This window comes from Plectropomus leopardus, chromosome 3 (assembly GCF_008729295.1).
Source record: "Plectropomus leopardus isolate mb chromosome 3, YSFRI_Pleo_2.0, whole genome shotgun sequence".
Lineage (NCBI taxonomy): Eukaryota > Metazoa > Chordata > Actinopteri > Perciformes > Serranidae > Plectropomus > Plectropomus leopardus.
This window is the reverse complement of record NC_056465.1, coordinates 10,485,322-10,512,446: the sequence shown is the minus strand read 5'-3', so window position 1 is coordinate 10,512,446 and position 27,125 is coordinate 10,485,322. Positions and strand designations below refer to the sequence as shown.

The 27,125-nt window shown below is 39.0% G+C and overlaps 3 protein-coding genes across 4 annotated transcripts; 2 read left to right on the top strand and 1 right to left on the bottom strand.

Annotated features, from left to right (window-relative positions):
* Positions 1-1,176: 1,176 nt before the first annotated feature.
* rpl36 (ribosomal protein L36) lies at positions 1,177-4,373 on the bottom strand. Its single transcript, XM_042515522.1, has 4 exons — positions 4,303-4,373; positions 3,573-3,667; positions 1,581-1,715; positions 1,177-1,301 (listed from the first exon to the last, which is right to left on the bottom strand). Exons 2-4 carry the CDS (start codon positions 3,663-3,665, stop codon positions 1,212-1,214), a joined length of 318 nt encoding a protein of 105 aa, XP_042371456.1. The 5' UTR covers positions 3,666-3,667; positions 4,303-4,373; the 3' UTR covers positions 1,177-1,211.
* A 4,292-nt stretch (positions 4,374-8,665) lies between these two features.
* On the top strand, positions 8,666-14,319 carry ndufa11 (NADH:ubiquinone oxidoreductase subunit A11). 2 transcript variants are annotated; one of them, XM_042484039.1, is made up of 4 exons: positions 8,666-8,783; positions 10,423-10,515; positions 11,600-11,722; positions 14,126-14,319. In XM_042484039.1, the coding sequence occupies exons 1-4, from the start codon at positions 8,705-8,707 to the stop codon at positions 14,236-14,238; spliced, it is 408 nt and encodes a 135-aa protein (XP_042339973.1). In that variant the 5' UTR covers positions 8,666-8,704; the 3' UTR covers positions 14,239-14,319. The 2 variants fall into 2 exon arrangements, with proteins under 2 accessions (XP_042339973.1, XP_042339972.1); XM_042484038.1 differs by lacking the exon at positions 14,126-14,319 and adding an exon at positions 12,596-12,788 and having other exon boundaries at positions 8,667-8,783.
* A 1,219-nt stretch (positions 14,320-15,538) lies between these two features.
* On the top strand, positions 15,539-26,727 carry slc5a9 (solute carrier family 5 member 9). The gene is made up of 14 exons (XM_042515084.1): positions 15,539-15,560; positions 16,564-16,682; positions 17,615-17,686; positions 18,005-18,109; positions 18,759-18,923; positions 19,033-19,138; positions 20,408-20,488; positions 20,653-20,858; positions 21,339-21,474; positions 22,956-23,063; positions 23,382-23,532; positions 24,092-24,260; positions 25,224-25,439; positions 26,416-26,727. The coding sequence occupies exons 1-14, from the start codon at positions 15,539-15,541 to the stop codon at positions 26,725-26,727; spliced, it is 1,968 nt and encodes a 655-aa protein (XP_042371018.1).
* The last annotated feature ends 398 nt before the right edge of the window (positions 26,728-27,125 follow it).

Here is a 27,125-nt window from a genome sequence, read left to right as displayed (position 1 = left end):
TGCTGTTCCTGAGTGTCAGGTGAATAGTCATGTAATTTTTTGTGATTTTACTCCTAATTTACCTGAAAACCTATTCTAACATTTTGGAAGCAGTGTTTTAAATAAACCGCTCTGATATGTAACAGACAGTATTCTTTATTTTTGATAGCTTGTGTGTGTTGGTGAAGGGTAAACAATAAATTAGACCAAGAAAAGAGATGTTTGAAGCATTAATGCTCAGCTGGGAAGCAGAGATGCTTTTAGAGCTGATTTAATATTCACCTAATTCAGTCTTGGTGGCCAAAGCTGGGGACTGTAGTTTTTTATGGCACCAACGTGCTAAGTTTTATATACAAGGACAACATTAGGTTGATATAAAAATGACCACCATGATGCCAACCATGAATAATCTCATGCTATTACAAGTCTGACAGACGGTCTGCAGCATAACTGGCCTACTCTTAAAATTCACTTTAACACCAAGGTAATATGTCATTGGATCTCAGTGCTGTGACATTAATCACCTCAGTGATGACCTGTTAAGTTTACATTTTATATCTGTTTTGCCTCAACTTCCCTCAGCAGTTAGTGGGACAGACTGCAGCACAGATACCAAACTTGCTTTGCTTAGGGGCCTCTTTTGCAAAATGACAGGAGACCAGGGACCAGTTGATTCACACACGCTTTTAGGATTTTGGGACATGTCTAGGATTATAGGACATTTCTTGGGCTTTACGACATTAGGGGCTTAGCTCAGACCTCTGTCAAGGGTGCACGGGATACTCTGACACTTTTTTTTACATAAACAAGCTCTATTTTGATGCCGTTTTATGCACGCTGGCACTTTAAATATACTTAAAGTACAAAGTCCTAGTGTAAATCAATATTTTTATGAATTACAAAATGGTTGGACCACCCAGCACCCTATCAGGGGCCAGATTTGACCCATGGGCTGCAAGTTGAGTCTCACTTGTCTACACTAATTTCAACACCACCTGTGAATTTCAGTGTGCTATGATGATATTTTAAAGCATGTTTAATGATTTTCCCGAAAAGAAAGCACAACATCCTCCACACAACAGTGCTGAGGTGGAACTCATTAACGGTTGGTGATTAATAGAGATGCTGGACTGACGATCCAGACCTGATCACTGCTAACAAAACCACAGCAGACGACAAACTGACCAAGAGTCTGGATTTTAAAGTTTATCAAACGTTTATTAAGTGACAGATTAGTCCTTCTTGGCGGCGGCTTTCCTCATGGCAGCCAGCACGTTGCTCAGCTCCTCTCTCTTTCTCTTGGCGCGAATGTGAGTGCCAATCTGTGGAGGAAATACAGCGACATTAGACTGAGTCAACGTTACTCAAAAGGACAGATTCAAAATGATGCTGCACCCTTCAGCATACTCAAAAAGACACAATGTCAGCCAACTCATACAGTGCAGCCAGCTGCTGCTGCTCACGGCTTCTGTAGGGGCCAGATTATATATACACAGAACCTCAGCAGCGGGTTCATAAAGCTGCGCGTATAAGGTGCTCAGTATAAATCTCAGAAACTTCAAAGTCTTGGCAGTGCACTGACAATACAAATACAAACTCACCCTCTTCTTGATAAACTTGAGGGCTCTCTTGTCCTTTGACACTTTGAGCAACTCCATGGCTCTCCTCTCATATGGAGCGAAACCGCACACTTCGCGGATCATGTCCCGAACAAACTTGCTGTGTTTGGTCAGACGCTGCGGAGGAAAGAAAAGACGAATGAAGACAAAACTTCCAAACATAATCCAATGTACTTAACATTATACTTTAAAACTCTTTATGGCAAAAATTCTGGATCATTGAGATGACCCTTGTTGCTCATCTGTTATATTTTTAGCAGCATATCTCCAGCGCGTTAACACTGAAATAATATCCAAGTCTTACAGTTACAATGTGATATTCACATGCTTCGCTCTGTAATTTTTCTTGTAGCCCAGACGTCTGTTTTTCTTTCACTCATCATAGCAAACATTTTTAGATCAGCCCTCAGAGATTCAGCTTTGGTAGCTTCACCACAGTGAACACAGTTGCTCTAAAAATGGATCACAGTTTGATTTTAATGGGAAGACATCAAAGACTGTAAATGCTACTATAATCATTTTCAGTTAATATCTGTACACGACAGAGGACACGTACTACCTTTTTCCACCAGCATGGAACATGTTATGTTCTGGTTTCTGCACTTAATTTTTAACAATTCAGAGCATTCTGAAAAAACATGAGTTGGTTTAGAACACCAAAAGTCAGTTATCAGCTAGGACCGCAAAATAGCAGGTTTTCCTGGATCTGAAGTGTGAAACGTGACGACATCAGCGGGCACGTCTTAATCGACAGGTTGGAAAGAGGACAGAGAAGTCAAGTGAGAAATATGAGAAAGAAAAAAAGTGTGAAATAGTTACAGTAAAAGTTAATGAAATCTTATTTTAGGAGTAAAAACAAATATCCGTGATAACAGCCCAAAAGTTTGCAGGCCATCGGTGCCACCGTTGTTTACTTCTGTTGTGCATTATGCAGCACCTTGACAAAAATGGTTCTGTGCAAATCTGGTGGAGATGCAGGCGGGCTCGCTTGATAGCTCCAAGAATCCCGAACAGATCCAGCTTAAGAACCAGAGCTAATTTGGCGGAAAAGAGGTCAAAGATGGCTATCTGAGGATCTTCAAATTTTGAAGTAGGTGCCAATTTCTCAGAGAGAAATTAATGGTCAGCTGCAGACTAGAATCTGCAAAGTTTGTGTCTTGTTTCTCTCATCGACAAATCTCACGCCAAGACCAAAACCAGCCTGACTGGAGGACTGCTTTACGTTTTGGAAGCCAGCGGACGTCAGTGTACTTACTGAGTTAAAATGAGCTAAAATAGTCAAATTTATTGCTCAAGCAGTGGTCAAAAACCCAGAGCCATTTAGTTTGACATCACACAAGACAAGAAAACTACCAAACCAGAGAAGCTGAAACCTGTAAATTTGCCGTTGTGCCAACATGTGTATCGAACAGTGAATCGACCTATCGTTTCAACTCTAAAGTGTGTTTCATCAAGAAACATATCTAGTGCAACAATGCGGCTCATTTATTTATTTTCAATAGTTTTTAGACCAGAATAGAGCTCTGTGGCACAGAGAAACATACACGCTGAGTAATGTTTTGGTTTTGGTTTTTCATGGGATTTGTCAGCACAAAAAACAAACAGAATCTGGTGACTTTGAGGGAAGCATAGATGAGGAATTAAAGCCAATAACAGCTTTCCCACTACAACAGGCTTACAAACAGAAAAGTAACGCGGGAAAAAGACTGGTATTGATTTCTCCAAACTGGGGGTGTGCCGACTGACATCTACTGTAGGCAATACACCCCTCTTCAAAAAAATCCCTATTATCCTTCTAAGCTGTGGATTTCAGTTTCACACATCTGTACACAAACTAGAACATATTTGAGAAATGAGGTGCAATGGTGTGGTTGCAAAAAAAAAAAGCACCCATACCAACTGCCTGTGAACCTGCTCAGTGAAATAATTCATAATAACGAGATAATCAGCACTCTCTCTACAGCAGATACTCACCCCACGCCGGCGGCTGTGTTTGGGAGCAGTCACATTTTTGGTCACTGGATGGCCTTTGTTAAGGCCCACAGCCATAGGGTAGCGTATAGCCATGTCTGCAGGAGATCACACACACACACATCAGGACCATACAGCGTTTCATAAGCTGCCGGAGGACATCATTTCAAGCTATCAGACACCCTAACGGCATCTAACAACACCCACATTTTACTGTAAACAGCAGCACAGCGTTACAGCAGAGAGCAGAGCAGAGCAGGATAACTTCAGCTCAGCAGCTGCACTGAAATAAGCCTTTATGTCTCATAAGACTGCCTCTGTAAGTGAGTTATTAAGACTGCGGTAACGTTAGCGATACAGTAGCAGGCGAAACACAAACCAGATATGTACAATATATAATTACGAGCAGTTTTTCAAACAGAGGCCTAAGAAGGCGTTAAACTCTACTTGTCTGTCTTTGTATATTAATACTGAGACTGTAAATTTAATAAAACGCCGTAAGTGTTTATGAGCATGAATTAGCCGCTGAACCAACAGAAACATGGATGCCGGTTCCTCACTGACGCGGCTGCAACTTTCCATCTTTTTCACTTGTTATCGAGGTGCAATACTGGACACAAATGTTGACTGAAGTCAGTCGGTTTCAGAACTTTCCGTTTATTCGGTAAACATTGACGGATGGCGGAGATTATACATGGCTTTTGGTTGATAGTTGTCAACATTGAGATCTTACCTGCTGTCTATGATGGCGGTCAAGCCGGAAGGACGGTGCGGAGGGAGAGGCGGGGGGATGAAAGGTTTGACCCGGAAAACGCTTCTGCCACGTCGGCGGAGCAGCGCCCCCTCTCGGCCTGGAAGAGCTCAGTATTTTGGAAAAAGATGCCACACTAATAAAGACATATATTACTTTTTTTAAACAATCTTAATTTCTTGGCTGATGAAAAGTACTTATTTAACTTGATTATTATTTTAGTAAAATATTATATACCCTACAGACAACGATTCAGCTTAAAAGACTACCCTCCTTTTATATTTTTGATTATTGTTGAGAATTGAAATATTCCAATACTTTTTGCACATTTTCAATTTTAGAGTTTTAATCATATCAGATGTATTTTATCAGTTTAGACCCTAAATGTTTTTTTGTTTTCATTATGTTTCCATATTTATTTTCCCTACGTTCTTAATTTGTTGTGCAGTTGAATTTATTTTTAAAATGTGTTAATATTATGAAATATAATTTCTACAACTTTTATGATGAAATTCTGCCATCTGCCAAAATAGATATGCCATCTATTTTAGTCTTGTGTTGGGTTTTTTTGGCAAGATATCTGTATATATATTTTCCAATATACTGATTGAGAATTTTCCCTCTCTTATGAAAAAGTATTGTGTGGCATTTTACTTACCATTCTTCCAAACTAAATAGGCCTGCCATTTCATTGCTATGAATCTACCACTTTCAAAATCTAATACATTTCAGAAATCATGAACATTTCTTTTTCATGTTTTGAATACAAACACATCTATACATTACCTCAATTCTGTATTTAAAAAACGAGAAAAAAACTACTAACACCTTGAATCTGTCTCCCCTATATATCGTTTTATGAGCTGATTTATGATTTCTGTTAGCGCTCTGATTCCATGGTTTTATTTGTTCATTTATGTTTTGTGTTCCTGCAGTTTATTTTAAAGTATATTTAAGGTAGTAGTAGTAGTAGTAGTAGTAATAATAATAATAATAACTGAATACATTTTAAGAAATACTTAATAATTCTAAAAAACTACTAAAATCTTAAATCTGTATACATGATGAAATATTTTATGACTTAATTTATGGAGTCTGTTAGTGCTCTCATACCCTGACATCATCTATTCATGCGTGTTTTTATTCAGTATGTGACTTACCATGATAAAATGTATACAGAAAACAAAACAAAACAAAACAAAACAAAACAAAACAAAACAAAACAAAACAAAACAAAACAAAATAAAACAAAACAAAACAAAACAAAACAAAACAAAACAAAAAACTTCCCACTTGAACCTCGGAACGAACCTGCGCCTTACGTTGTTTCGGCCGGACATTTACTCTGTAAACTCCAGTTTGACCTTCTAGTTGAGTACTTCCTGTTAGATCTGACTTCACTAGAATACATCCATGGTTAGAGCTACCTCGTCGCAAACATGTTTTTAACGAAGCTGTGCACAACAAAGAGTCTGTTATCGCGGTAAGACTCGCTGAATAATGTTTGGAAATGTATAGTAGAGTTCTGATAAGTAGGGCTCGCGACGAGTAAGTAAGGGCTCGCGCTAATGTTGTCAGACCGTCTGGAAATGAACATGGAGGGCGTCATTTTTCACAGTCAAATATTAAACTTGTTATTGCCAAATAATGGTAGCAAACTTGCTAAATGTCTGTAAACGCGCTCTGTCCTTGCAATAAAGGAAACCGACTTTTAGTGTCGCTTTTGCCTGTTTGACAGTGGTGCATCCGACATTTACAGTCACGTTTTTGTGTGTGTGTGTGTGTGTGTGTGTGTGCGCGCGCGCGCAGGTGTGTTTGCTCCGTGTTGACCCGGACAGGTGTCCAGACAGTGTTACCTCCAGCACACACGGCAGGGCTCGGCCAGGCTTCACTGCTCCACACTCACACCCCGCAGCTCAACTCCAACAGGTCTTCAGTGGCGCGCTATGGTCGGCATAAATATGAGAGGCTGTACCCCGTGATCCTGGTCCGACCTGATGGATCTACAGTCAACATCAGATACAAAGAACCCAAGCGCATCCTCATGGTTAGTTCTTCATCTCCTCCACTCTCTGCTATATGTCTGTACACTTCCTAAACAAAAGGAGATGAATTCTTCCTACTTGTTTTAACATGACAGTTTTTTGATAGTTTTGGGCAGCGATCAGAATCAGAAAAGGATTTATTGCCAAGCAGGTTTTCACTTTACAAGGAATTTGCTTTGATGTTTGGTGCAAATATTAAACATACAATAAACATGTTAAGATTACTAACAATAACAAAAATGATACTGGCATATGCCTGTGAGAAGCTGTATGTGACAATGGTGTTTGACATGCTGTATTTAAATACCACATGCTAGAAAAATCACACACAAACCAACAGTGACATATGCCACAAGAATGAGTGGCATATGCCATTGTTGGTTTGTGGTATACCAATGTCATTTACTTACTTGTGGCACTTGAAAATATCATTTTTCACTATACACCTCAGTCATATATTGATTCCATTATATGTAGTTCAGTATCAGTGTATGGCACATGAAAACAGCACGTCACTCCTCATTCACTGCTGTATACAACTCCTAAGCTGCTAATGGTGATTTTTTTTTTTTGCCTGTGAGAAGTGATGTACTGTTCTTAAATGTCATATGTCAGATATACAACAGTGGCATACCACAAACTAACAGTGACATGTGCCACTAGAATAAGAGTGGCATGTTATTAAACACTTTAGTCCCCCGACGTGTTCAGTCCTCAAGCCAAAACATTATTTTCACTTGCCAAGTATTACTGCCATTATAAATAAACTGAAATGTATGATATTTATATAAATGTTTCCTTTGAAAACAGCACTCTGATCCATCACTACATTTATTTGTGTTCTTTTGTGTGTTGTAAAAGATGCCAGTCAATCTGTCCATCCTGTCTGAAGAAGAGCGCAAAGCTCGACAGAAAAAGAGAGGAGTGAAGAAGACGATAAAACAGACTGCAGTCGACTTCGAAGACGATTTCCAAGCTGACAAATACAGCCAGTTCTGGAAGAAGAAATGATGTGTTTGGTTGTGAATATAAACAATATCTGGGCCATCATCCCTGAACATCAGACTCTCACTCGAAGCTTGTCCATATACAGTATGTTTTAACTGGATTGTTGTCATGGCAAAAAAGTGATTCCTCCAAAAGACTAAATGTTGGGACACTGAAACCCAGGCCAACATCATTAGTGTGGCAGGATGACAGACTGAACGGCGTGTGTAGCAGGCGGAGATCTGCTGCCACGTGCTTCAACTGTTACTTTTCTTAAAGTATAAATAATCTGCTAAAGCTGGAAATCGTGATGACGTTCAGTTAATAAATTGGTTTAAAGCTGTGTATCAGTGTGGTGAATTTTAAGAAAGCACACAAACTCATATAAAGCGCTCCAAATTCTGCTGTTTAAGTTTTGATGGGCTGGTTGGGCTGCATGTCGTGGTTTACGGATCATTTAAGAAGACAGAGGCAGTGCACTGTCACTGATGTGTTGCAGCAGTCTGTCAGCGCTCTGCTCCTAGGTGACATTTGAAAGAAACCCTGCAATCATAAACATGCTTTTTTTAAGGCTTCTTGGAGCCTTGGTTTACCAGATAGAGTACAGACTGTCTGTATCCTGCTGGAATCAATGGTGTGTACAAACAGTACTGTTGTGATTGATGTGAAAATAGGAAACTCTTATTTGCAAAATACAAAAGGGCGTGGATTTCGTTTCAATATTGAGTAGACAAGTCAAACGAGGGCAAGGTTTAGGGGTTATTGGCCAGAAAATTTTGATCATCAAACACTTCATTTCCTGCATCCTGCTGCACTTTAGGCATCAATTTGTGCCTTTTCTATATCAGTTTAGGGTGTATATCTCTAATTTTGTCGAAGCACAAGTCCTCTGCTACCTTTATGTTTTCATTGGGGTAGAAAAATGCACATGGTCTAAATATTGAGAGGGACTTGTCCCCTGCATCCTGCTGAAATCTACACCTGTGGTAGCAGTAGCAGGGCATCATCATGTGTTAAAGGTTAAAATAACAGCACTCAATTACAAAGCCAATAACAATACACTTATTGGCGAAGGTAAGATATAAAACATTATTCATATTGTTACAAAGAAGCTATAAAAGTATAGCTTCCTTGGTTACAGGCAGTCATTTGTTAAACTTGATTAAAGAAACGGTTGATGAGCACAGGTTTGTGTTTCCTTTCTATTTTAGTGCCAGTCCTGGTCTCACCGCTCCCCTCCACTGGGGGCAGTAATGCATTATAACTGGGTTTCCCGCAGCCATAAACACACGAGGAAAAGGTTTCTCGCGAGATTTCCATTCCTTAGCTTGTGTGTCCTTGCTAAGTTCGAGATGGGGTACTGGGACTCACCAGAGGGCACAGACTGTGTCCAAAAGACATGGATTACTACCAAAGTAGCCACAGCGTTGGGTAAATATTAATAATGTTGAAATAACTGTCAGTCATGCTGGGTATAGATACAGGGTATTGCCCTGGACCGTGATGGGTAACTGTGTGTTTGAGCCAATGCTAACGCTAGTACGCTAGCAGCCTGACGTTTAGACAAACTGAATTTGTTTTTCCTTTTTGTATGTGAAGTTGACTGAGAGCTGTTTTTTTAAATTAAATGATTGGGAATGATTTCTGAAGCCACAAAGGCAATGTATGTGTTCTGATTCTGATGAGATGCTGCTTTAGGCTGTGAGTTAACAACACACATTGACACTGTTGATGCGTAGAGAAATGTAACTTGTTAATGTTTGGCCGTATGGTGGCTTTTTTGGGCCAGTTCATTAATATATATATCACAAGAGGGTCTTTTATACCAGCTATAAACACTTTAATGGTTGGACGATATGTAAGAGATGGGCAATATATTGATATTGTTTCGATATCGTGTTGAAATGCACCATATTGGAGTCTTTGTTGATATTCGATATGCCGATATATGTTAACTCATTTAGCTGATATCTGATAACGATATCTATATATTCTCTTTATTTAATCCACCTTATAATAGTGATAATCAAGTCTTTTTTGTAGTGGAATTAACATCATATTATGTGTATGTAATGGCCCACCAGCAGATTGATATGTAAAATACAGTGCTTTTCAGTGTGTGTAATATTCATTTCTTGTGCAAGATAAGAAAAATACTTTAACTTAGGGTTGATATTTTGTAAAAGTTCACTTGGTCAATAAAAAAAAAAAAATCCGTTTGTAATATCAACTGAAATAAGCACGTTGGCCACTTCTGACATTTCATTTTAAAGCTTATATCAGCCCATACTGATGACATGCCGATTTTATCAATTATAGCTAATATTGTGATATCAGACAAAATATCTTATTGGATTTTGGAAACCCCAATAAGAGTTGTCTTTTCTTGTTTTTAAAGGCTTGGTTTCAGTAAAGTGATTTGCTTGTATCTGTTAAGTCATTATATCACATTATTGATGGTTATTTATCAAAACTCTCACTGTGTGAATATTTTGTGACGGCATCAATAGTCAACCTTACAGTATTATTGCAATTCTCATATCAAGAAATCTGGTCAAAATTGTGTTATTTGATCTTCTCCATATCGCCATGCCCTATACATCATCATATGAACTAATGCTGGTTCATTTTGCACATTTTGTCCGGCTCTCAGCAAGGTGTTCATTGTTGTGGATGGTATTTTACCCAGTTTAATCTCAGAGTATTTAAACTTTAACTGAATACTTTTTATTTAAACCAAATAAACCAAACTCCTGAGATTCACTGGTGTTTGACAATGTCTCAAGAAAGAGCATGATTACCTGACTAAAGTACAATTTAAAATTCACAAAATGATAATCAAAATCAGGTAATAAAAAAATCAGGTCAAGATTGAGTCTGACTAAGAATTCACAACCAATTTTCAGTTCCTAAAAGTAGCTCATACTCACCACTACAGATACAGTTCAGTTTGATTCTAGAAAAGCAACTGAGAGTCAGCCTACATTACAGTTGTGATTTTTTTTCTTAATTTTTCTTTTTCCCTGATTTCACGTCGATAATGTGTTTGTGTTTCTTATTGTGTTTGCAGGCCTGGTTGGGTCAGCCTATCACATAGTGGCGTTCCAGCCTGACTCTGCATTGGTGGCGATACAGAGGGCCACCAACGCCACTGTTACCATGGGTAAATATTCATATCATCAGTCATCATTATTTTAGATCATACAATATAAGTCTTGTTCCCATTGTTTAAAAATACAACGATGAAGTGAAAGATTTCTCCTGCTAGATAAGTCATGAAAACTTTGTTAATCAATGTAATTGTTCCAAGTAAATGTTTTAAAAAGCACTTGATTGTATCGTCAAACCTAAAATAAAGAACATTTGCCATCACTGATGAACCCAATAGGGAAAGTTAGTATCTGTTTAAACTGCTTTATTTCCCACAGATGTCATTCATGTGGGGTCTTTTTTTAGTCCTACTATGCATTTTGGGTGGTTTTGTTTGTCCAATTTTACAGCATTGTCCTGCCTCTTTCATGTTTGGTAATCTAATCTCTTTTATCAGTTACCATGCCCTCCCATTAACAAAAAAGCTTCTTCTCTGACAAGCTAGTTGTTAGACATTATTTCTTGGAGAACCACTCCACATTAAACAGTAGTATTTTTACCAGCAGTTTGGTTTATAACGATATCCCACGACTGGTATTTCATCTCAAGATTTTTTTCAAAATGCAGACTTTCAGATTCCTGTCATAGGAGATAATCCACATCATTGAATACCATCTTCTTTTAAAGAAATATTTCTGCCAGCTACGAACAAATGACTACAACAATGGAGCAACAGGCAGTCAGTCTCACTTAGCATCAAATTTTGTTCGATCCACCTCCAATACCAAAAGCTTTGGGCATGTGTACTGTTGTTTTCTACATTCAGACCACTTCACATTGAGCTATCCCCTTTAAGGCAAATTTAAGCCATATCTGAGGACTGTCGAAATGGTAACCAAAGGTGTTTTGAAAAATCATGTTCTGCTGCATTATCCTAAAATTAAAGCTGAAAGTAGGCACCGCAGCCTCATTGTTTCATTTTAAATCCAAAGTGCTGAAGTACAGAGCCAGAACAGTGTTGACTGTGTCATTGTCAGAATCCCGATCATGTGACTCAAACACGTTAATCTGAATGTGTTGAAGTATTGTTCAATGGCTTACACAAATTGTATCACATAATGTAATGTTGATACGGGTGTCTGTCCGTGTTGTACCAGCCTCCGTGGGAGCCATTTTCGGCATGGCGACTTGTCTCAGTGCTCAGGCTCGTGAGGCCCCAGATGACCCATTGAATTACTTCATCGGGGGCTGTGCCTCTGGGATCTTCCTGGGAGCCAAAAGTAAGTATCAGTTGAGGCAGAGGAGAGTACGGTGCACATGCACATCGCGCATGCTGACATGTATAAAATATACACACACACACACACACACACACACACACACACACACACATACACACCATTCAATCCCTTTCTACTTTAATGGAGTCTGCCAAACCGAGCCAGGCTACATAAGAATATTTTGTGTGTGTGTGTGTGTGTGTGTGTGTGTGTGTGCATGTGCGTGTGCATTTCAGTCCATCACATAAAATATTTCATAAGTGCTGAAGTCTTACTTTTCAGAGCTATTACTCTACACAATATTGACCCTTGAGGCGGTGAAGTGGTAGTAAATGTGTCTTTATGTTGTGCGTTCTGACTGTTTGACAAAGACAGACAAAATCCTTTTGGTGGTGACTAAGGTAACATTTTATCTGCTTTTATCTGTAAAATATTTTCATCATAGAAAATGAGGGACATTTCAAACATGAATACACAAATCATCACAGCCTTAATTTAAGATTATGCTCAGAAGCACATTACAAGACCTGCACTTGAAGACTGTGCTGGCAGTGAAAACAGTAAGATGAAGAAAAAGCTTGGATATTTATTTACTCTCTAGAGAAGTCACGTGTTATGCACATGATACCACCTTGATGAACAAGACTCACAGAAGAGATTTGTCTTGTGACCTGGATGATTAAACTCTGCAGGAATGAGCATAGTCACTTTGTGGTAACATAGCAAGCCCATTCCAATCATCAGCCACTGAAGTGATATTTTCAAAATGTTGTTTAGCACCGTTTTATGGCAGAGAAAGTGCAAAAATATGCCAAAGTTTGTTGAACTGAAGCCATGTTGCCCACTGTGTGTTTGTGTTTGTGTTTTTTACAGCCCACAGTGCTATAACCGGCACATCAGCGTGTCTGGGTCTGGGTACGCTGGCCTTCTCACAAAAATCGGCAAGAAGGAGGGATGGAGGCTCGCTGGAGCCCCCAAACTATGAGGAGAAACAGAGTTCAGTTGACTGTAAATTTAACTGTTTGTTGTAAAAATACTTCATGTAATAAACTTCTTGTGAAAATGACCAAATGAAGTCTGGGTCTTCTTATTCGAAACAATACCGAGATTCATTTCATGAGTGTCACAGTGTGGGGAGGTTAAAAAAAGTGATTAGGGTAAGATATATCTACATTACAGCTACAAGATAGCAGCAGTATTCTTTCATTTATTATTTGTAACAATGACCAAAAACATACATACTAAATAAAAGTCAAACATTTCTGTAAATAGGGTTGTGAACAAATACAAACAGTGCAAAGGAACAAATATTGAATGTTTAATGTAGTAGATTACAATGTATACACTGAGTAGGTGGTTATGTGCATTATTTGCATGAATACATGTTAATATACAATGCTGTTGATACAAATATTAAGCCTCCTGCGTAGAAACGGCTTTAATCAAGTACATCACTGCTAGAACGTTTCCATGCTTTAATGTTCCATTAACACATTATTTTTCTAATAGTGTCTGCCTGAAATGATCCACCCTCTGTTGGAAAAACGCTCCATTTGACCGCCTGTCTCTTAAAGCCCACCTGCCGAAACACCTGGTCTGCTCTGATTGGTCAGTATTATTTTTTTTTTTTTGTTTTTATTTTTTTTTTTATTTATATATTTTAATTCATACAAAGAATTTATAGACTGGGAAACCAAAGCATTCACAGTTGCAACATTTTTTTTTAAATTGCTCTCCGTGGTCAGGAAGACCAGGGTAGCTCTGAACACCACCGTCACATTTTCTGTCTCGCTCGACCACACACTCACTTTTCAGAGCTATTACTCTACACAATATTGACCCTTGAGGCGGTGAAGTGGTAGTAAATGTGTCTTTATATTGTGCGTTCTGACTGTTTGACAAAGACAGACAAAATCCTTTTGGTGGTGACTAAGGTAACATTTTATCTGCTTTTATCTGTAAACTATTTTCATCATAGAAAATGAGGGACATTTCAAACATGAATACACAAATCATCACAGCTTTAATTTAAGATTATGCTCAGATGCACATTACAAGACCTGCACTTGAAGACTGTGCTGGCAGTGAAAACAGTAAGACGAAGAAAAAGCTTGGATATTTATTTACTCTCTAGAGAAGTCACGTGTAATGCACATGATACCACCTTGATGAACAAGACTCACAGAAGAGATTTGTCTTGCGACCTGGATAATTAAACTCTGCAGTAATGAGCATAGTCACTTTGTGGTAACATAGCAAGCCCATTCCAATCATCAGCCACTGAAGTGATATTTTCAAAATGTTGTTTAGCACCGTTTTATGGCAGAGAAAGTGTAAAAATATGCCAAAGTTTGTTGAACTGAAGCCATGTTGTCCACTGTGTGTTTGTGTTTGTGTTTACAGCCCACAGTGCTATAACCGGCACATCAGCGTGTCTGGGTCTGGGTACGCTGGCCTTCTTCACAAAAATCGGCAAGAAGGAGGGATGGAGGCTCGCTGGAGCCCCCAAACTATGAGGAGAAACAGAGTTCAGTTGACTGTAAATTTAACTGTTTGTTGTAAAAATACTTCATGTAATAAACTTCTTGTGAAAATGACCAAATGAAGTCTGGGTCTTTTTATTCGAAACAATACCGAGATTCATTTCATGAGTGTCACAGTGTGGGGAGGTTCAAAAAAGTGATTAGGGTAAGATATATCTACATTACATCTACAAGAAAGCAGCAGTGTTCTTTCATTTATTATTTGTAACAATGACCAAAAACATACATACTAAATAAAAGTCAAACATTTCTGTAAATAGTAGGGTTGTGAACAAATACAAACAGTGCAAAGGAACAAATATTGAATGTTTAATGTAGTAGATTACAATGTATACACTGAGTAGGTGGTTATGTGCATTATTTGCATGAATACATGTTAATATACAATGCTGTTGATACAAATATTAAGCCTCCTGCATAGAAACGGCTTTAATCAAGTACATCACTGCTAGAACGTTTCCATGCTTTAATGTTCCATTAACACATTATTTTTCTAATAGTGTCTGCCTGAAATGATCTGTATTCACCCTCTGTCGGAAAAACGCTCCATTTGACCGCCTGTCTCTTTGAGCCCACCTGCTGAAACACCTGGTCTGCTCTGATTGGTCAGTATTTCCAGGTGTTCCACATCTGCACTCTCTGCGTCTCTGTGCGGGCGTTACAGCAGAGAAAATAATGTAATGGCACTATAGCTGCAGTTAATACCTTTATGTGCTATAGTTGTGACATCACAACTTCACAGAATCCCTGACGACTCGTTGAGGCACAGTTTCTGAATATCGACTGTGTTCATTTCTCTGTGGATTGAACATTTTGATACTTTCACAGTATTAATATAACACCTTTACCTGCTTTATAATAATAATAAAAAAAGACATGGAATCTGACTTTTTACAATATGGGACCGTTAACTATACAGGTCTAAGTATTTTTACAGGAGCAGCATATTCCTGTCTTTGTCCATGTGTTATTGACCTGCATATCATTGACTTATTAAATGTGGAACCAACTTATTCTCTACATGTAGGCCCACATGTAGGCTGCTGTCATGTATGTCAGTCTTTAGTAATTATAGCTAACCAGTGAAGTTTGCCTGTCTCGATAACAAACTGATTAATAATTAAGCTTCAGGTCAACTGCACAGATTCACACACCTCTGTCAGGTTTATCAGCAGGATCGACCAACTCTGCTTCACAGTCACAAAAACTCAAACATTGGAGGAACGCTGAGTGTCTCTGAGAAGTTAACACGGTCTGGAAGATTGGGATCAACATGTCTGCCAGTTTCACGACAGGTCTGAACCTTCTTTAAATCAGATTTTTATGGTAGTAAGCTCCAGGAATGGTAGAACTGCTGATACAACACCAAGCAGGCAGATTTTACAGACAGGAACACAGGAGGAAGCTGAGATACAAAGTAAAAATGAAACAGTGAGCCTACGAGTTAAAATAGCTGATTCAGCAGCTCTTAACAGAAACTCTCCACAACAACAGTGGTATTATCAAGGGGTGTAATGAGGAAGAAGCAGGTGAGTGATGTATCTTTGGTGCCTGTTGATGCCAGGTCCTGTAAGAGGTAAAGACATCTTGAAGAGTAAGTTTGGTCACAAAAAACACATTTTCAGCTGAGACATCTGCCACCAACATAAGCTTATAGATGTGAAGCAGTGAGTTTTGTGGATTTTCCGCACAACAGACAAAACACACTGTAACTACTCTGTTTTGTTTGCTGTTTAAGCTAGTAATTTAGCTGCTTAAAAATCCCATCCACAACCATTTAAACCGTGTGTCTTCAGTTTCATGGTTAGTCAATGGCACTTCCCAGTGGTGGGGACTCGAGGCACATGACTGTAGACTTGACTTGACAAAATCAAAAATGTGCATGTGTATGTGCATTTCCTGTGCACAACTTTTACAACATAGGCCTAAGTGTGTTCACATTTTGCACATTAAAAGAACTCTAATTGAGGAAAGTCAAAAGATTTCAGGGAGTAAAAGAAGATAAAGAAAAATTGGGTCAAGCTCTGCAGAGCATCAGCTGTCAATAATGTCCACAACATTCTCTTGTATTCTTACATTGTAAACATGACACTGTCATATAGAAACATAATCCATTTTTTTTGCAGTCTGACTTAAATATGTTAAGCCCCACATGGACAGTTCTGATTAGTTTAAATAATTTAAACATATCTGATGAGGCAGCTATGCTATAATGCATAGCTGCATTATAGTGTGTCTGTCTAAGAGAGGAAAATGCTATTATATATAATGACACTCTATTCTGTTTTTGGCATACAGGCAGCAGCTCCTCTGGAGTCACCACAGCAGCTCCTCCTGGCACAGGTAACAGTGTGGATGCTGCTGACATCGCTGTGGTTGTTGTCTACTTTGTCTTTGTCATGGTGGTTGGAATCTGGGTAAGTGGTTCAGCTCATCTTACACGTAAACCTCCACCATTTACCTTAATAATATCTTTCAAATACCTTAAAGGGATAGTTCACTTTAAAATAAAAAATACATATTTTCCCCCTTACCTGTTTTGCTATTTATCAATCTAAATAGTTTTGGTGTGAGTTGCAGATTATTGGAGATATCGGCCTTAGAAATGTTTACCTTTTCTTCAGTGTAATGGAACTAGATGGCACTCAGCTTGTGGTCCTCAAAACCCTAAAAAACATCTGAAAAACTCAACAGCAATGTCTTCGTATAAAAATCATGATCTGGTTACTAGAGATAATCCACACACCTTGTTCTGAGCAGTTTCATGTAGGAACTATTTTCTTTCTATCAAAGTACACCCGCCAATCGCGTGGCTGCACCTCTCATACCTCAGTTAACTGTCCAAGTCAAATTTAGCTCATTACTATTTTTGGATTCCACTGATGCTAATATAGTATCCCAAAGAACACACTCAGTGGAAATATGTAAGACCCTGAATATTATCAAGTACATGATGAAGAGCCAGTTTGGGCTCTGACTGTACTTTCCTTTAGATGAAAAATAAGAAAGCCTTACAGTACATGAGCAGATGATTGTGTTTCAAGTCCTTTTTATGTCTCTTAGTTTCTTTACGTGTTAAGCTAAGTTTCTATACATGGATTCTAATGAGTTCTTTCATAAACTAGGCTACCTGAAAGGTTTTGTCTCCCATTATGATTGCCTTTATCTATTCATTGGCGCGGTTCCAAGTACAAATATTGTTAGGAAGATTATGTGCAGTTTAGTATATAAAGACTACAATGTTTCTGGGAGCTCATAGGTTGTACATGTTTTATATTACATATGAAAACACATCAGTTTTCCGTTTGAAGTACTCCTGGCTAAATCTTTACCTCTGACTCTTCTATAGTCGTCATTGCGAGCCAATCGCACAACTGTGAGGGGATACTTCTTGGCTGGCCGTTCAATGACCTGGTGGCCTGTGAGTACAAACTTCTGTGTGAAGTGCATGATGTTATGTACTCAAATGAATGTGCATGTGCCATATATACAATGGGTTTTTTTTGTCTTAAGTTTTGTTAAATTTTGTATCAAATAGTTAAGTTACTGTAACATTATAGAACAATTCTTTGGTTCACTTACATGCTTAACAACTATACACCTGAACACTGTTGTAATCTAAAGTGTTATTAAAAACTATAGATATATTTTCTTGATCTTTCAACAAAAAAGCACCCTGTTTTTATTTTTTAAATGTAAGATCTTTTTTTCATGTATAATCTTCTGTGTGTGTTTACAGATTGGAGCATCCCTGATGTCCAGTAATGTTGGCAGCGGTTTGTTTATCGGCCTGGCGGGAACAGGAGCAGCTGGAGGAATTGCTGTTGGGGGATTTGAATGGAATGTAAGGAAAACAGTTTATGTGGGATTTTGGGAGAGAAATGGGGTGGTGACTTGTTCACCTCTTCTTATTTCCTTTTCTATCTCCATGTATGTCTATATATACACAGGGTATGCATACTGTAAATATCTGTTTGATTAGGCCTCTTAGTACATGGAGACATTCGCCCATATTCTTCATCGTAAAACTGCATGTTGATTGTGAACGAAAAGCATTTTTCAGATCCAGACATAAATTCTCAAGCTGGATTGAGCCCTGGAGTCACATGTATAACCCATTTGCTTGCACAAAAACCATGCATACGCCTTTTCCCACACAGAAACTGGTATTTGTAAAAAAAGAGTTTGCAATGGGAATGTGTGTCCCTTACACAGACTTCAGACCAGCTTGATGTGATTAGGCTTTTGCACAGTTGGTTTGAGTGTTTTTTCATTTTTTTTTGTGTAGGTTTTTCCATGATACTGACTGTCACACTCTTTGAATTTTTGTGTCATATTTCAGTAAAGGGGATGCATTTTTGTACATGTATTTTTTATTTTGCATAATCTCAACCTTGTGTACTGTATTTACTACACTGTCAATGACGCAAAAACAGTACAATAGCAGATGACTATTACAACGTGTTGTTGAGCCTGTGTGTGTGTTTGTGTAGGCAGCGTGGGTCCTGGTGGCTCTGGGTTGGATCTTTATCCCCGTCTACATCTCTGCTGGTGTGGTGACCATGCCTGAATATTTGGCCAAACGTTTTGGAGGCCAAAGGATACGCTTATACATGTCTGTTCTGTCGCTCATCCTCTACATCTTCACCAAAATATCTGTAAGACACACACACAGACACACTTTCATCCAAAGTAACACAAATAATGCATTAGTGTGTGTGTGTGTGTGTGTGTGTGTGTGTGTGTGTGTGTGTGTGTGTTATGCAGACAGATTTATTTTCAGGGGCAATGTTCATCCAGGTGTCAATGGGCTGGGATCTCTATCTGTCCACAGGCATACTGCTGCTGGTCACTGCTGCTTACACTATGGCAGGTAAACACACGCACACACACACACACACACACACACACACACACACACACGTATTTGTTCTATATTACATTATCATGACAAGAAATGAAAAAACAGTTAATTTTTAATTTGATTTTACTTCATTCGTTCAGTCTTATCCATTCTGCTTGACGGGGTCGTTATTTTGCTCTAACCAATGCAGTAGTAGTGTATGACGTTATCTGTCCTGCTGCTGTTATTCTGTTGCTATGTTAGTTTATATGAGAGTTATTCTTTTTGTAAGTTTATTTACAATGGCTTGCATAGTTGTGTTTATCTCATTAATGTTTGGCACCAACTTTGTAGCAATTTTGTCACTGTTTCTGATGATATTCCCATCCTGCCTTTGTATATGTTAATAATTCCTTCATTGGCCAACTGTTTGTCCACCTGTGGGAAACAGCCAGTAAGCAGAACATCAGAGCTATCTGAATAAATAAAAATGATATATGTTGGTGGTGATTCAGAGGTCTGCTTTTGGGACAGATCTGAACTGAACAGGAAAGCAGAAAGGTTAATAACAGCTGAATATAATATCATGTCACATCAGTATCATATTTTCAGTTAAGTGTTGTTGTGATACATTAGTCTCCAGAATAATAAAGTCATATTGATCTCTCATATGCAGTTGCCTACATTATTAGTGTGCTGTTAAAAGTTTTTTTCATTTGTATCATAAATGATAATTCAAAAGCAAAATTAGTTTCTGTTGATTGTGTTGTGAAAGTGGAAGTGTAGGGGTAAATCTAAAATCAAATCAATGGGTGTGAAAGTTCATTTTTGACTTTGGAACAACCTCTGTCTCTCTCTGCACCATGGTTGGTGTTAGAGTCAAATCAAATGAATGATTTTTAACCAATATAATACTCAGTAATGTTAAATTATTTGCTCATTCAGCCTGACCTACATTTCATTTTCAATCAATGAAAGTGATCTTGTGTGACTCAGTACAGCGGCCTCGGCACATGCAAGAACTTGCAAGGCAGGCAGCTGTGGAAGCTGCTGCCTTTTTTCCACAATCAAATTTCTGTTTTGTTTTGATTTTTAACAATTTGATTCTATAATTGAATTTAGAGCATTCATTTACAGCACTAGTAGGCAGTACTACTGGGATTTTTTTTCCAAGTTAAAGCCAGTGATTTAAAACAATGATTAAAACAATGTTTTGATCCCATCAACGTGCTCTTCATTTATAGCAAAGGTCTACATAATGTCCTAATACTCTGATATAATGTGCACGTGTGTCTGTAGGTGGTTTGGCAGCAGTGATCTACACTGATGTGCTCCAGACTGTGATTATGGTTGGGGGAGCCTTTGCACTAATGTTCATAGGTGAGGTGCGCACACACACACACACACACACACACAAAATTGATTCCAAGTTTTGTCTTCCTGTCAGACTCGCATTAATTCTAAGAAGTGTTTCATTGGCAAATAAAGTATAATATTACAACTAAAATAATATGTGTGTGTGTGTGCGTTTGTACATTTTCCAGCATTCTCCAAAGTGGGCTGGTATGAAGGCCTTGTCGACCGTTATATGTCAGCTGTTCCCTCGGTGACAGTTGCCAACACCACCTGCCACCTGCCTCGTAGTGACGCCTTCCGCTTGTTCAGAGACCCCATGTCAGGAGATTTACCCTGGCCAGGTCTGGTGTTTGGGCTCACCGTACTGGCTACATGGGTCTGGTGCACAGATCAGGTGACTTTATCTACACTAACAACTCTACAAATTTTTGATTAGGTCATCAGTAATTTCAAATGTGTATGCAAGTATTTTTTTGGGGGGGTCTAAACACCTACACATTAAACTGCAGACAGAGCTTTAATCTTAGGATATTTATATCAACTTCAGATGAACAGTGAAATCTAGTTAAAATATTTACATAAACAAGAAGTGCAATGCACACACAACACAGATTGTTTTGCTTTATGACTTTACTCTCTTGAGTTGATTAAGTTAATTTAATGTCTATTGAGTTTTTCAAAGATAGGGAACCATATCAGAAAAAAAGCCACTATAAGGCTGTTAAAATATCAGAGATCAAAATATGAAGTGTGTTAAAATCAAATGTTAAATAATTATAAACAAAAACACAGGGCACAGTGTGCGAAGAATTACAGTAACATTTGGGTCCTCACAAGTATGGAAAAACAAATATGTGTGTCTATGTGTATGCAGGTTATAGTCCAGAGGTCTCTGTCAGCCAAGTCCTTGTCTCACGCCAAAGCAGGCAGTGTGTTGGGAGGTTACCTCAAACTCCTGCCCATGTTCTTCATCGTCATGCCAGGCATGATCAGCCGAGCACTGTTCCCAGGTCAGTCCGTCTGCCTCTCTTTGGACCACCATGTCAAATGCTTCTTTATGTTCAATTGCATGTGTCGTTTTGATTTGATCATGATTACCTCAGTGAACCGAAAGACTTTCATTATATATTTTCCATTCTTATGTCATTTACTCACCCCGTGTTAGGCTGAATCTGTGAATAAAATGTGTTTCTTATGCCTACACCTGAAAGAAGAATCCAAAAACTGAGAAAATTCTTGATGAATTGATGTCATAGGGCAGCATGTTTAGAAACAGCAAAACTATATTAAAACATCTGTTTACAAAGTTTCACACAACTCTTAACTCTGTGTGTGTTTGTGTGTGTGTTTGTGTGTGTGTTTGTGTGTGTGTGTGTGTGTGTGTGTGTGTGTGTGTGTGTTATCCAGTCGTATGCTCAGTACTTCCCAAAAATATTATTAAGTTTTGCTAAAAACTCACTATATAAAGTTCTTCTGCATAAACAGTCTCATGCACAGACGAGCAGCGTGTCTAGGTAAGTGCTTGTGTTTGAACTCTGATCAATGAAATGCACAAGCAGAATTCAAATGTACTTGCTTGCCAAGGTATGCTGCAAGGTTTTTGCAAAAATGTATACATTTGGGAAGTTCTGAGCACACACTGAATAATCGCTTTTAACAAATATCTGCATATGTATGCAGAATTATTATATTGTTAGACCTGTAGCCTATGGGCTTGGAAAATGATGATTGAATAAATGAGACTTGTATTATACTGCAGGAGTTGTGTGAGAGTTGAATGTGTTGATGATGTTTTGCTGTTGTAAAATGCAGTCCCTAATGAATTCACCAGGAGTATTTTCAGTTGGGGTGCCCAGTATCTCACTTGGTAGAGCAGGGGACCCATGTACAAAGTCTGTGTGCTTGCCACAGTGGCTGTGGGTTCGTTCCCACCCTTGGGCCTTTGCTGCCCGTCATCCCCTCTCTCCTCCCTTTCACACTAATATATCTGTCCTGTCAAAATAAAGGGAAAATCCCCCAAAACATAGTCTTTAAACAGTTACATGGGGAGGCATGGGAGAAAAACAAGGTTTTTCTCACTAATTCAGTTTAACACAGTGTGAGTAACTAATATGCAAGTGATAATTTGGGGAGTGAATATTCAATTACCAGCTTTCAAAGTGCAGATCTATTGTAAAACTTGATGTATCACCACACTGGCAGCCAAATGTAATACAGACATAATGCTGAAAGTGCAAAATGATATCTCTGGAGGTTAACTGACTTGTTTTGAGTCATGAAAAAAAATGGCTGTCTGAAATGGAAAAAAAGTTAACATTTCCAAATCTAAAACTATAGAGCATTTTTGAAATGGTTATCAGTCATGTACATGTCTTGTACATCTTGTAATGTGTGACTTACACATTACTGTGTAACCTGTTTTGACAGACAGTACTGTAACTGAATGTAACTAATAAACTACATCTTTTATTTTCTGTTTTTGTGTTTGTAGATGAGGTAGGTTGTGTGGATCCAGCAGTGTGTCAGAGTGTTTGTGGAGCTTCAGTTGGTTGCTCCAACATCGCCTATCCTAAACTAGTGGTGGAGTTAATGCCTGTCGGTGAGTTTCACACAAACAAGGTGTGGCTTTAAAATAAATACTTGTGTTGGACTTATGCAAGTTTGCCAAGCCTTCCTTTAGTCATGTTTGAGTTTTTATACCTCAAAATCTTGCACCATGTAGTCAATTGCTTGGGCTCTATCTATTACTCCTCAACGCATATCACTAGAAGAAAACTTGCAGTACCTCAAATTCAAACATTTATTAAATTTAGGTGTATAGTACTGTGGTATACATAGATTGTTAATGAGTCTCAAATTTCCATGGATATATCTAGAAAATATGACATTTGTGGGGTTTAATCCTCTCTTTATGCAGGTCTTCGAGGTCTGATGTTAGCAGTGATGTTAGCTGCTCTGATGTCGTCTCTGACCTCCATCTTTAACAGCAGCTCCACTCTGTTTACACTGGACCTCTACTACAAAGCTCGACCCAAAGCTTCAGAGTGGGAGCTCATGTTAGTTGGAAGGTAGGGATGTAAAGACTGATTGATACATCCTAGAAAAAGCCTCTTGATGGAGCTTTTTTATTTGTCATGTTGGGCTATATAAATAAAACTGATTTGACTTCAGAATGACTTGAAAACCAATTTGGGAGTCATAGATTCTCATGCATTAATACACAATGATATGTGACTGAATTTCTGAATGTAATCATAACATTTTCCTGTCTGATCCAGGCATATTTCCAGAAATGTTCCCAAAAGTAAAAGATGTTTTCAGAGAAACTCAAATTATTTCTCCGTCTTTCAGATGCAGAAGTACCTCGAGATATTATTGATAGGAGTGGCTAGACGGGGCCACTGAAAATCTTGGGATGTGCAACCAAAACCAAAAGCCATTACTGAATTTTAGGAATAGGCTAATGGAAAACTATGTCATTATTGGGAGATAAAGAATTGCATATTGATATACTGTGGTTTCATAGTTTACAGTTAATACTACTTATTAGCAGTTGCATTGAGGTGACAATGGTCCTTTCCTGAGGGCACCATTGGTTAGTTGGTGACCTCTTTGTTTCTTTTTCAGATTGTTCATCCTGGTCTTGGTGTGTGTTAGTCTGTTGTGGATTCCAGTCATCCAGACAGCCAACAGTGGTCAGCTGTTTGATTATGTCCAGTCAGTGACCAGCTTTCTAGCTCCACCCATTACCGCTGTCTTCCTAATGGCTATCTTCTGGCCACGTGCCAACGAACAGGTAGATCACACACACAGACACACACACACACACACACACTGTGTTGCTGTGGTCCTGTCTGAATCTACACCAGTGTTGTGGGTCCTGGTTGCGTCGATGCCGTGATCATGCTTGACGCAACCTTCTACTGCCATTATAATGAGTTACACCTATACCCTATCAATATACGCATGGGACTTTTATCAACACCCACAATATTTACACGTAACATTACATGCTATCATAGAGTGCATTTAGTAATTTTACACCTATCATTATTGTAATATGACATACTATTGTTACCATTATTGCTGTGCATCTCTCCCTCTTTCTCCCCCTCTCTCTTTCCTTTTTGTCATTATTGTAATTCAGTTGTTATTATTACAACATCTATTGCACGTCTGTCTATGACTTGACTTGACTTGACACACACACACACACACACACACACACACACACACACACAACTATTTTCAAAATGATGAATGGTATTCAGGAGACTGATCTGACTGATTTCGATGAGTCCTTTTCATTTGGGATGAGGATTTGAGAAACACTTCTGGCAAATACTATTACCACTATTCACTAGAGTGGCAGGCAATTATCATGTTTATGTCCCTTCATGCGTTTATTTAGACACAGAGCTGTGATCAGAAAGTTCTCAGTGGAGATAGATTTGCTAAATATGTGTTACGAAAAAAGAAGAAATCTGCTTAATTTAGCCACTATCCACCTGATCTACCTGACAAACACACAAGCAGCCCCTTAAAGTTCTTGTGGTATCCACTTGGTATTTCCATAGCCAGTTAAACCCCAACAAGAAGTTAAATATTTGTGGAGGTGCACATTAGCTGTGCTGTAAAGTCTTAACATACAAGTGTAAATCACGCTCAACAAAAGTCACAGGGCACCTCAATTAGACAGGCCCACAAGTGCACAACCTTTTATATTTCATTTGTGTGTGTATGTGTGTGTGTTTCTCAGGGTGCATTCTGGGGTCTGATGACTGGACTAGTGGTGGGACTGATCCGCATGGTTCTGGAGTTCACCTATTTGGCTCCCTCCTGCGGTCAGGTTGATCGTCGGCCTGCTATTCTGGCTGATGTCCACTACCTGTACTTTGCTCTCATCCTGCTGGCTCTCACCTGCCTCGTCATTGTTGCTGTCAGCTTGGCCACCGCGCCAATACCTAAAGAACATGTAAGAGACCTGTCATACACTCATGAGCACAAGCATTCAGCATGCCTGTCCAAGCTGTGACACAGCGTCAGTCAAAAAACTTGTTCTTATTCCGAAGTCGTCAACACTGCCACTTTTGCAGTGCTTAAAGTGTTAGATCCTGATGCCAGAAGCCACCTTTCGCGTCAGCATGATACACTGCTGGACATTGCCAGCTAAGAAGGCAGCCAAACTGAACCATCTGTGATGTTATTAAACCTCGGCAGACAGCACCTGCCACAGCAGCATGATATGCCACTGGATGACTTCAGGTTAAATGCTGTTGATAATGACATAGAATAAGCGGCATAAGGGTCCCTAAAGGGCAGGCAAGAGGGGCGGTGGATAGATCTAACGAACCCCGGTGTTCCCATCTGAATGTGATTTTGTGTTTTTTTTTTCTGCACCTTGGTTTACTCTGTGAGACGCCATCCTAAATATGTACGTGGTTGGTGTCTCACAGTGTAAATCTAGTCTGATGAAAAGTGGTTGTGCTCGAAACGTCACTTTGGCTCATCAAGTAAGTGATAACTGGAGCCCTGCAATGTGCGAGCCATTTTTTGCCTTTTCACTTTTCACTTCATCTTTGTGTCAGCACCTGCTCCAAGTTTGGATTGGATGAGCGTGCATATTTTTGCTTTTTTTTCTCTATACCTTATCATTCTTGCTCTTGTAGCCTAATCCTAACCATCCGTGCCAGCATGTGCATGTCCCGACGTTAGTTTAGTTCCAGAAACTCATCCCCAAACAGGTGGAGAACATTAGAAACAAAAGCAGAACCATTAACAATGGCTCTTTGTCATATTACTACAGTGGAAAAGGGCTAGTTCACATTATGAATGTTTTCAATTAGAAGGTAGACCACGACGAGCACTGACACTTTTGCTTTAAAGCTAAGGGAGTGACAAACAAAACAATAACAAAGACACATGTTATCCACCTCCTCTCTCCTGTCCAGCTCTACAGGCTGACATGGTGGTCCAGATACAGCCAGGAGCCTCGTATTGACTTCCCAGGTCTCCAGACAACCTCTGAGCCAGTGAACTCTGACCACAGCACAGACTCTGAGCGCTTACCAGATTCATGGTGGCGGAGAGCTGCTTTGTGGCTCTGTGGTCTGACCGGTGCCAGCTCTGGCTCAGCATCTCCAGTGACTGAACACAGTGAACTGAACTCCCTGCAGGAGGAGCCGCTCTGGAGAAGAGTCTGCAACATGAACGCCCTGCTACTGCTGGCTGTTAATGTGTTTCTTTGGGGGTACTTCGCCTAATGAGTTGTCATCAGTAGTTGGATTTACTAGACATGTGATAGGCGTGTGGTCCAGTGGCTGAATCTATCAGATGCTGTGCTGGATCAGTCACGTATGAAACAACAGACTGTTCATTCAGAAGTGTCTTGTACGGAAAGACATTTTTTTGATGGTATCCAGGATCTATTCTTATTTTGTAAGTACCAAATGATTTTTGGGATTCACCAGTGTTTTCTTATTTTTGCTCTTCTCTTAGTTGAGAGAAAATCTTAACCAAGCATATTTAACTAAGTATATTTACTCAAGCACTGTACTTAGGACTAAATCCAGGGAACTTTTACATTACTTGAGGATTTAACTCGCTCCACTTTCTTCTTCTACTCCTCTACACTTCAAAGGAGATATTGTACTTTTTACTC

Bases quoted from the DNA above. Each gene is read 5' to 3' on its own strand.
- rpl36 (XM_042515522.1), bottom strand. From the start codon at position 3,665: ATGGCTATACGCTACCCTATGGCTGTGGGCCTTAACAAAGGCCATCCA. The intron at 1,716-3,572 runs GTGAGTATCTGC...TTTCCTCCGCAG, and splicing joins AACACAGCCGCCGGCGTGGG to CGTCTGACCAAACACAGCAA. The intron at 1,302-1,580 runs GTGAGTTTGTAT...TTTCCTCCACAG, and splicing joins TCAAGTTTATCAAGAAGAGG to ATTGGCACTCACATTCGCGC.
- slc5a9 (XM_042515084.1), top strand. From the start codon at position 15,539: ATGTCTGCCAGTTTCACGACAG. The intron at 16,683-17,614 runs GTAAGTGGTTCA...ACTCTTCTATAG, and splicing joins TCATGGTGGTTGGAATCTGG to TCGTCATTGCGAGCCAATCG. The intron at 20,489-20,652 runs GTGAGGTGCGCA...TACATTTTCCAG, and splicing joins CTTTGCACTAATGTTCATAG to CATTCTCCAAAGTGGGCTGG.
- ndufa11 (XM_042484038.1), top strand. From the start codon at position 8,705: ATGGGGTACTGGGACTCACCAGAGGGCACAGACTGTGTCCAAAAGACA. The intron at 10,516-11,599 runs GTAAATATTCAT...GTGTTGTACCAG, and splicing joins CAACGCCACTGTTACCATGG to CCTCCGTGGGAGCCATTTTC. The intron at 11,723-12,595 runs GTAAGTATCAGT...TGTTTTTTACAG, and splicing joins GATCTTCCTGGGAGCCAAAA to CCCACAGTGCTATAACCGGC.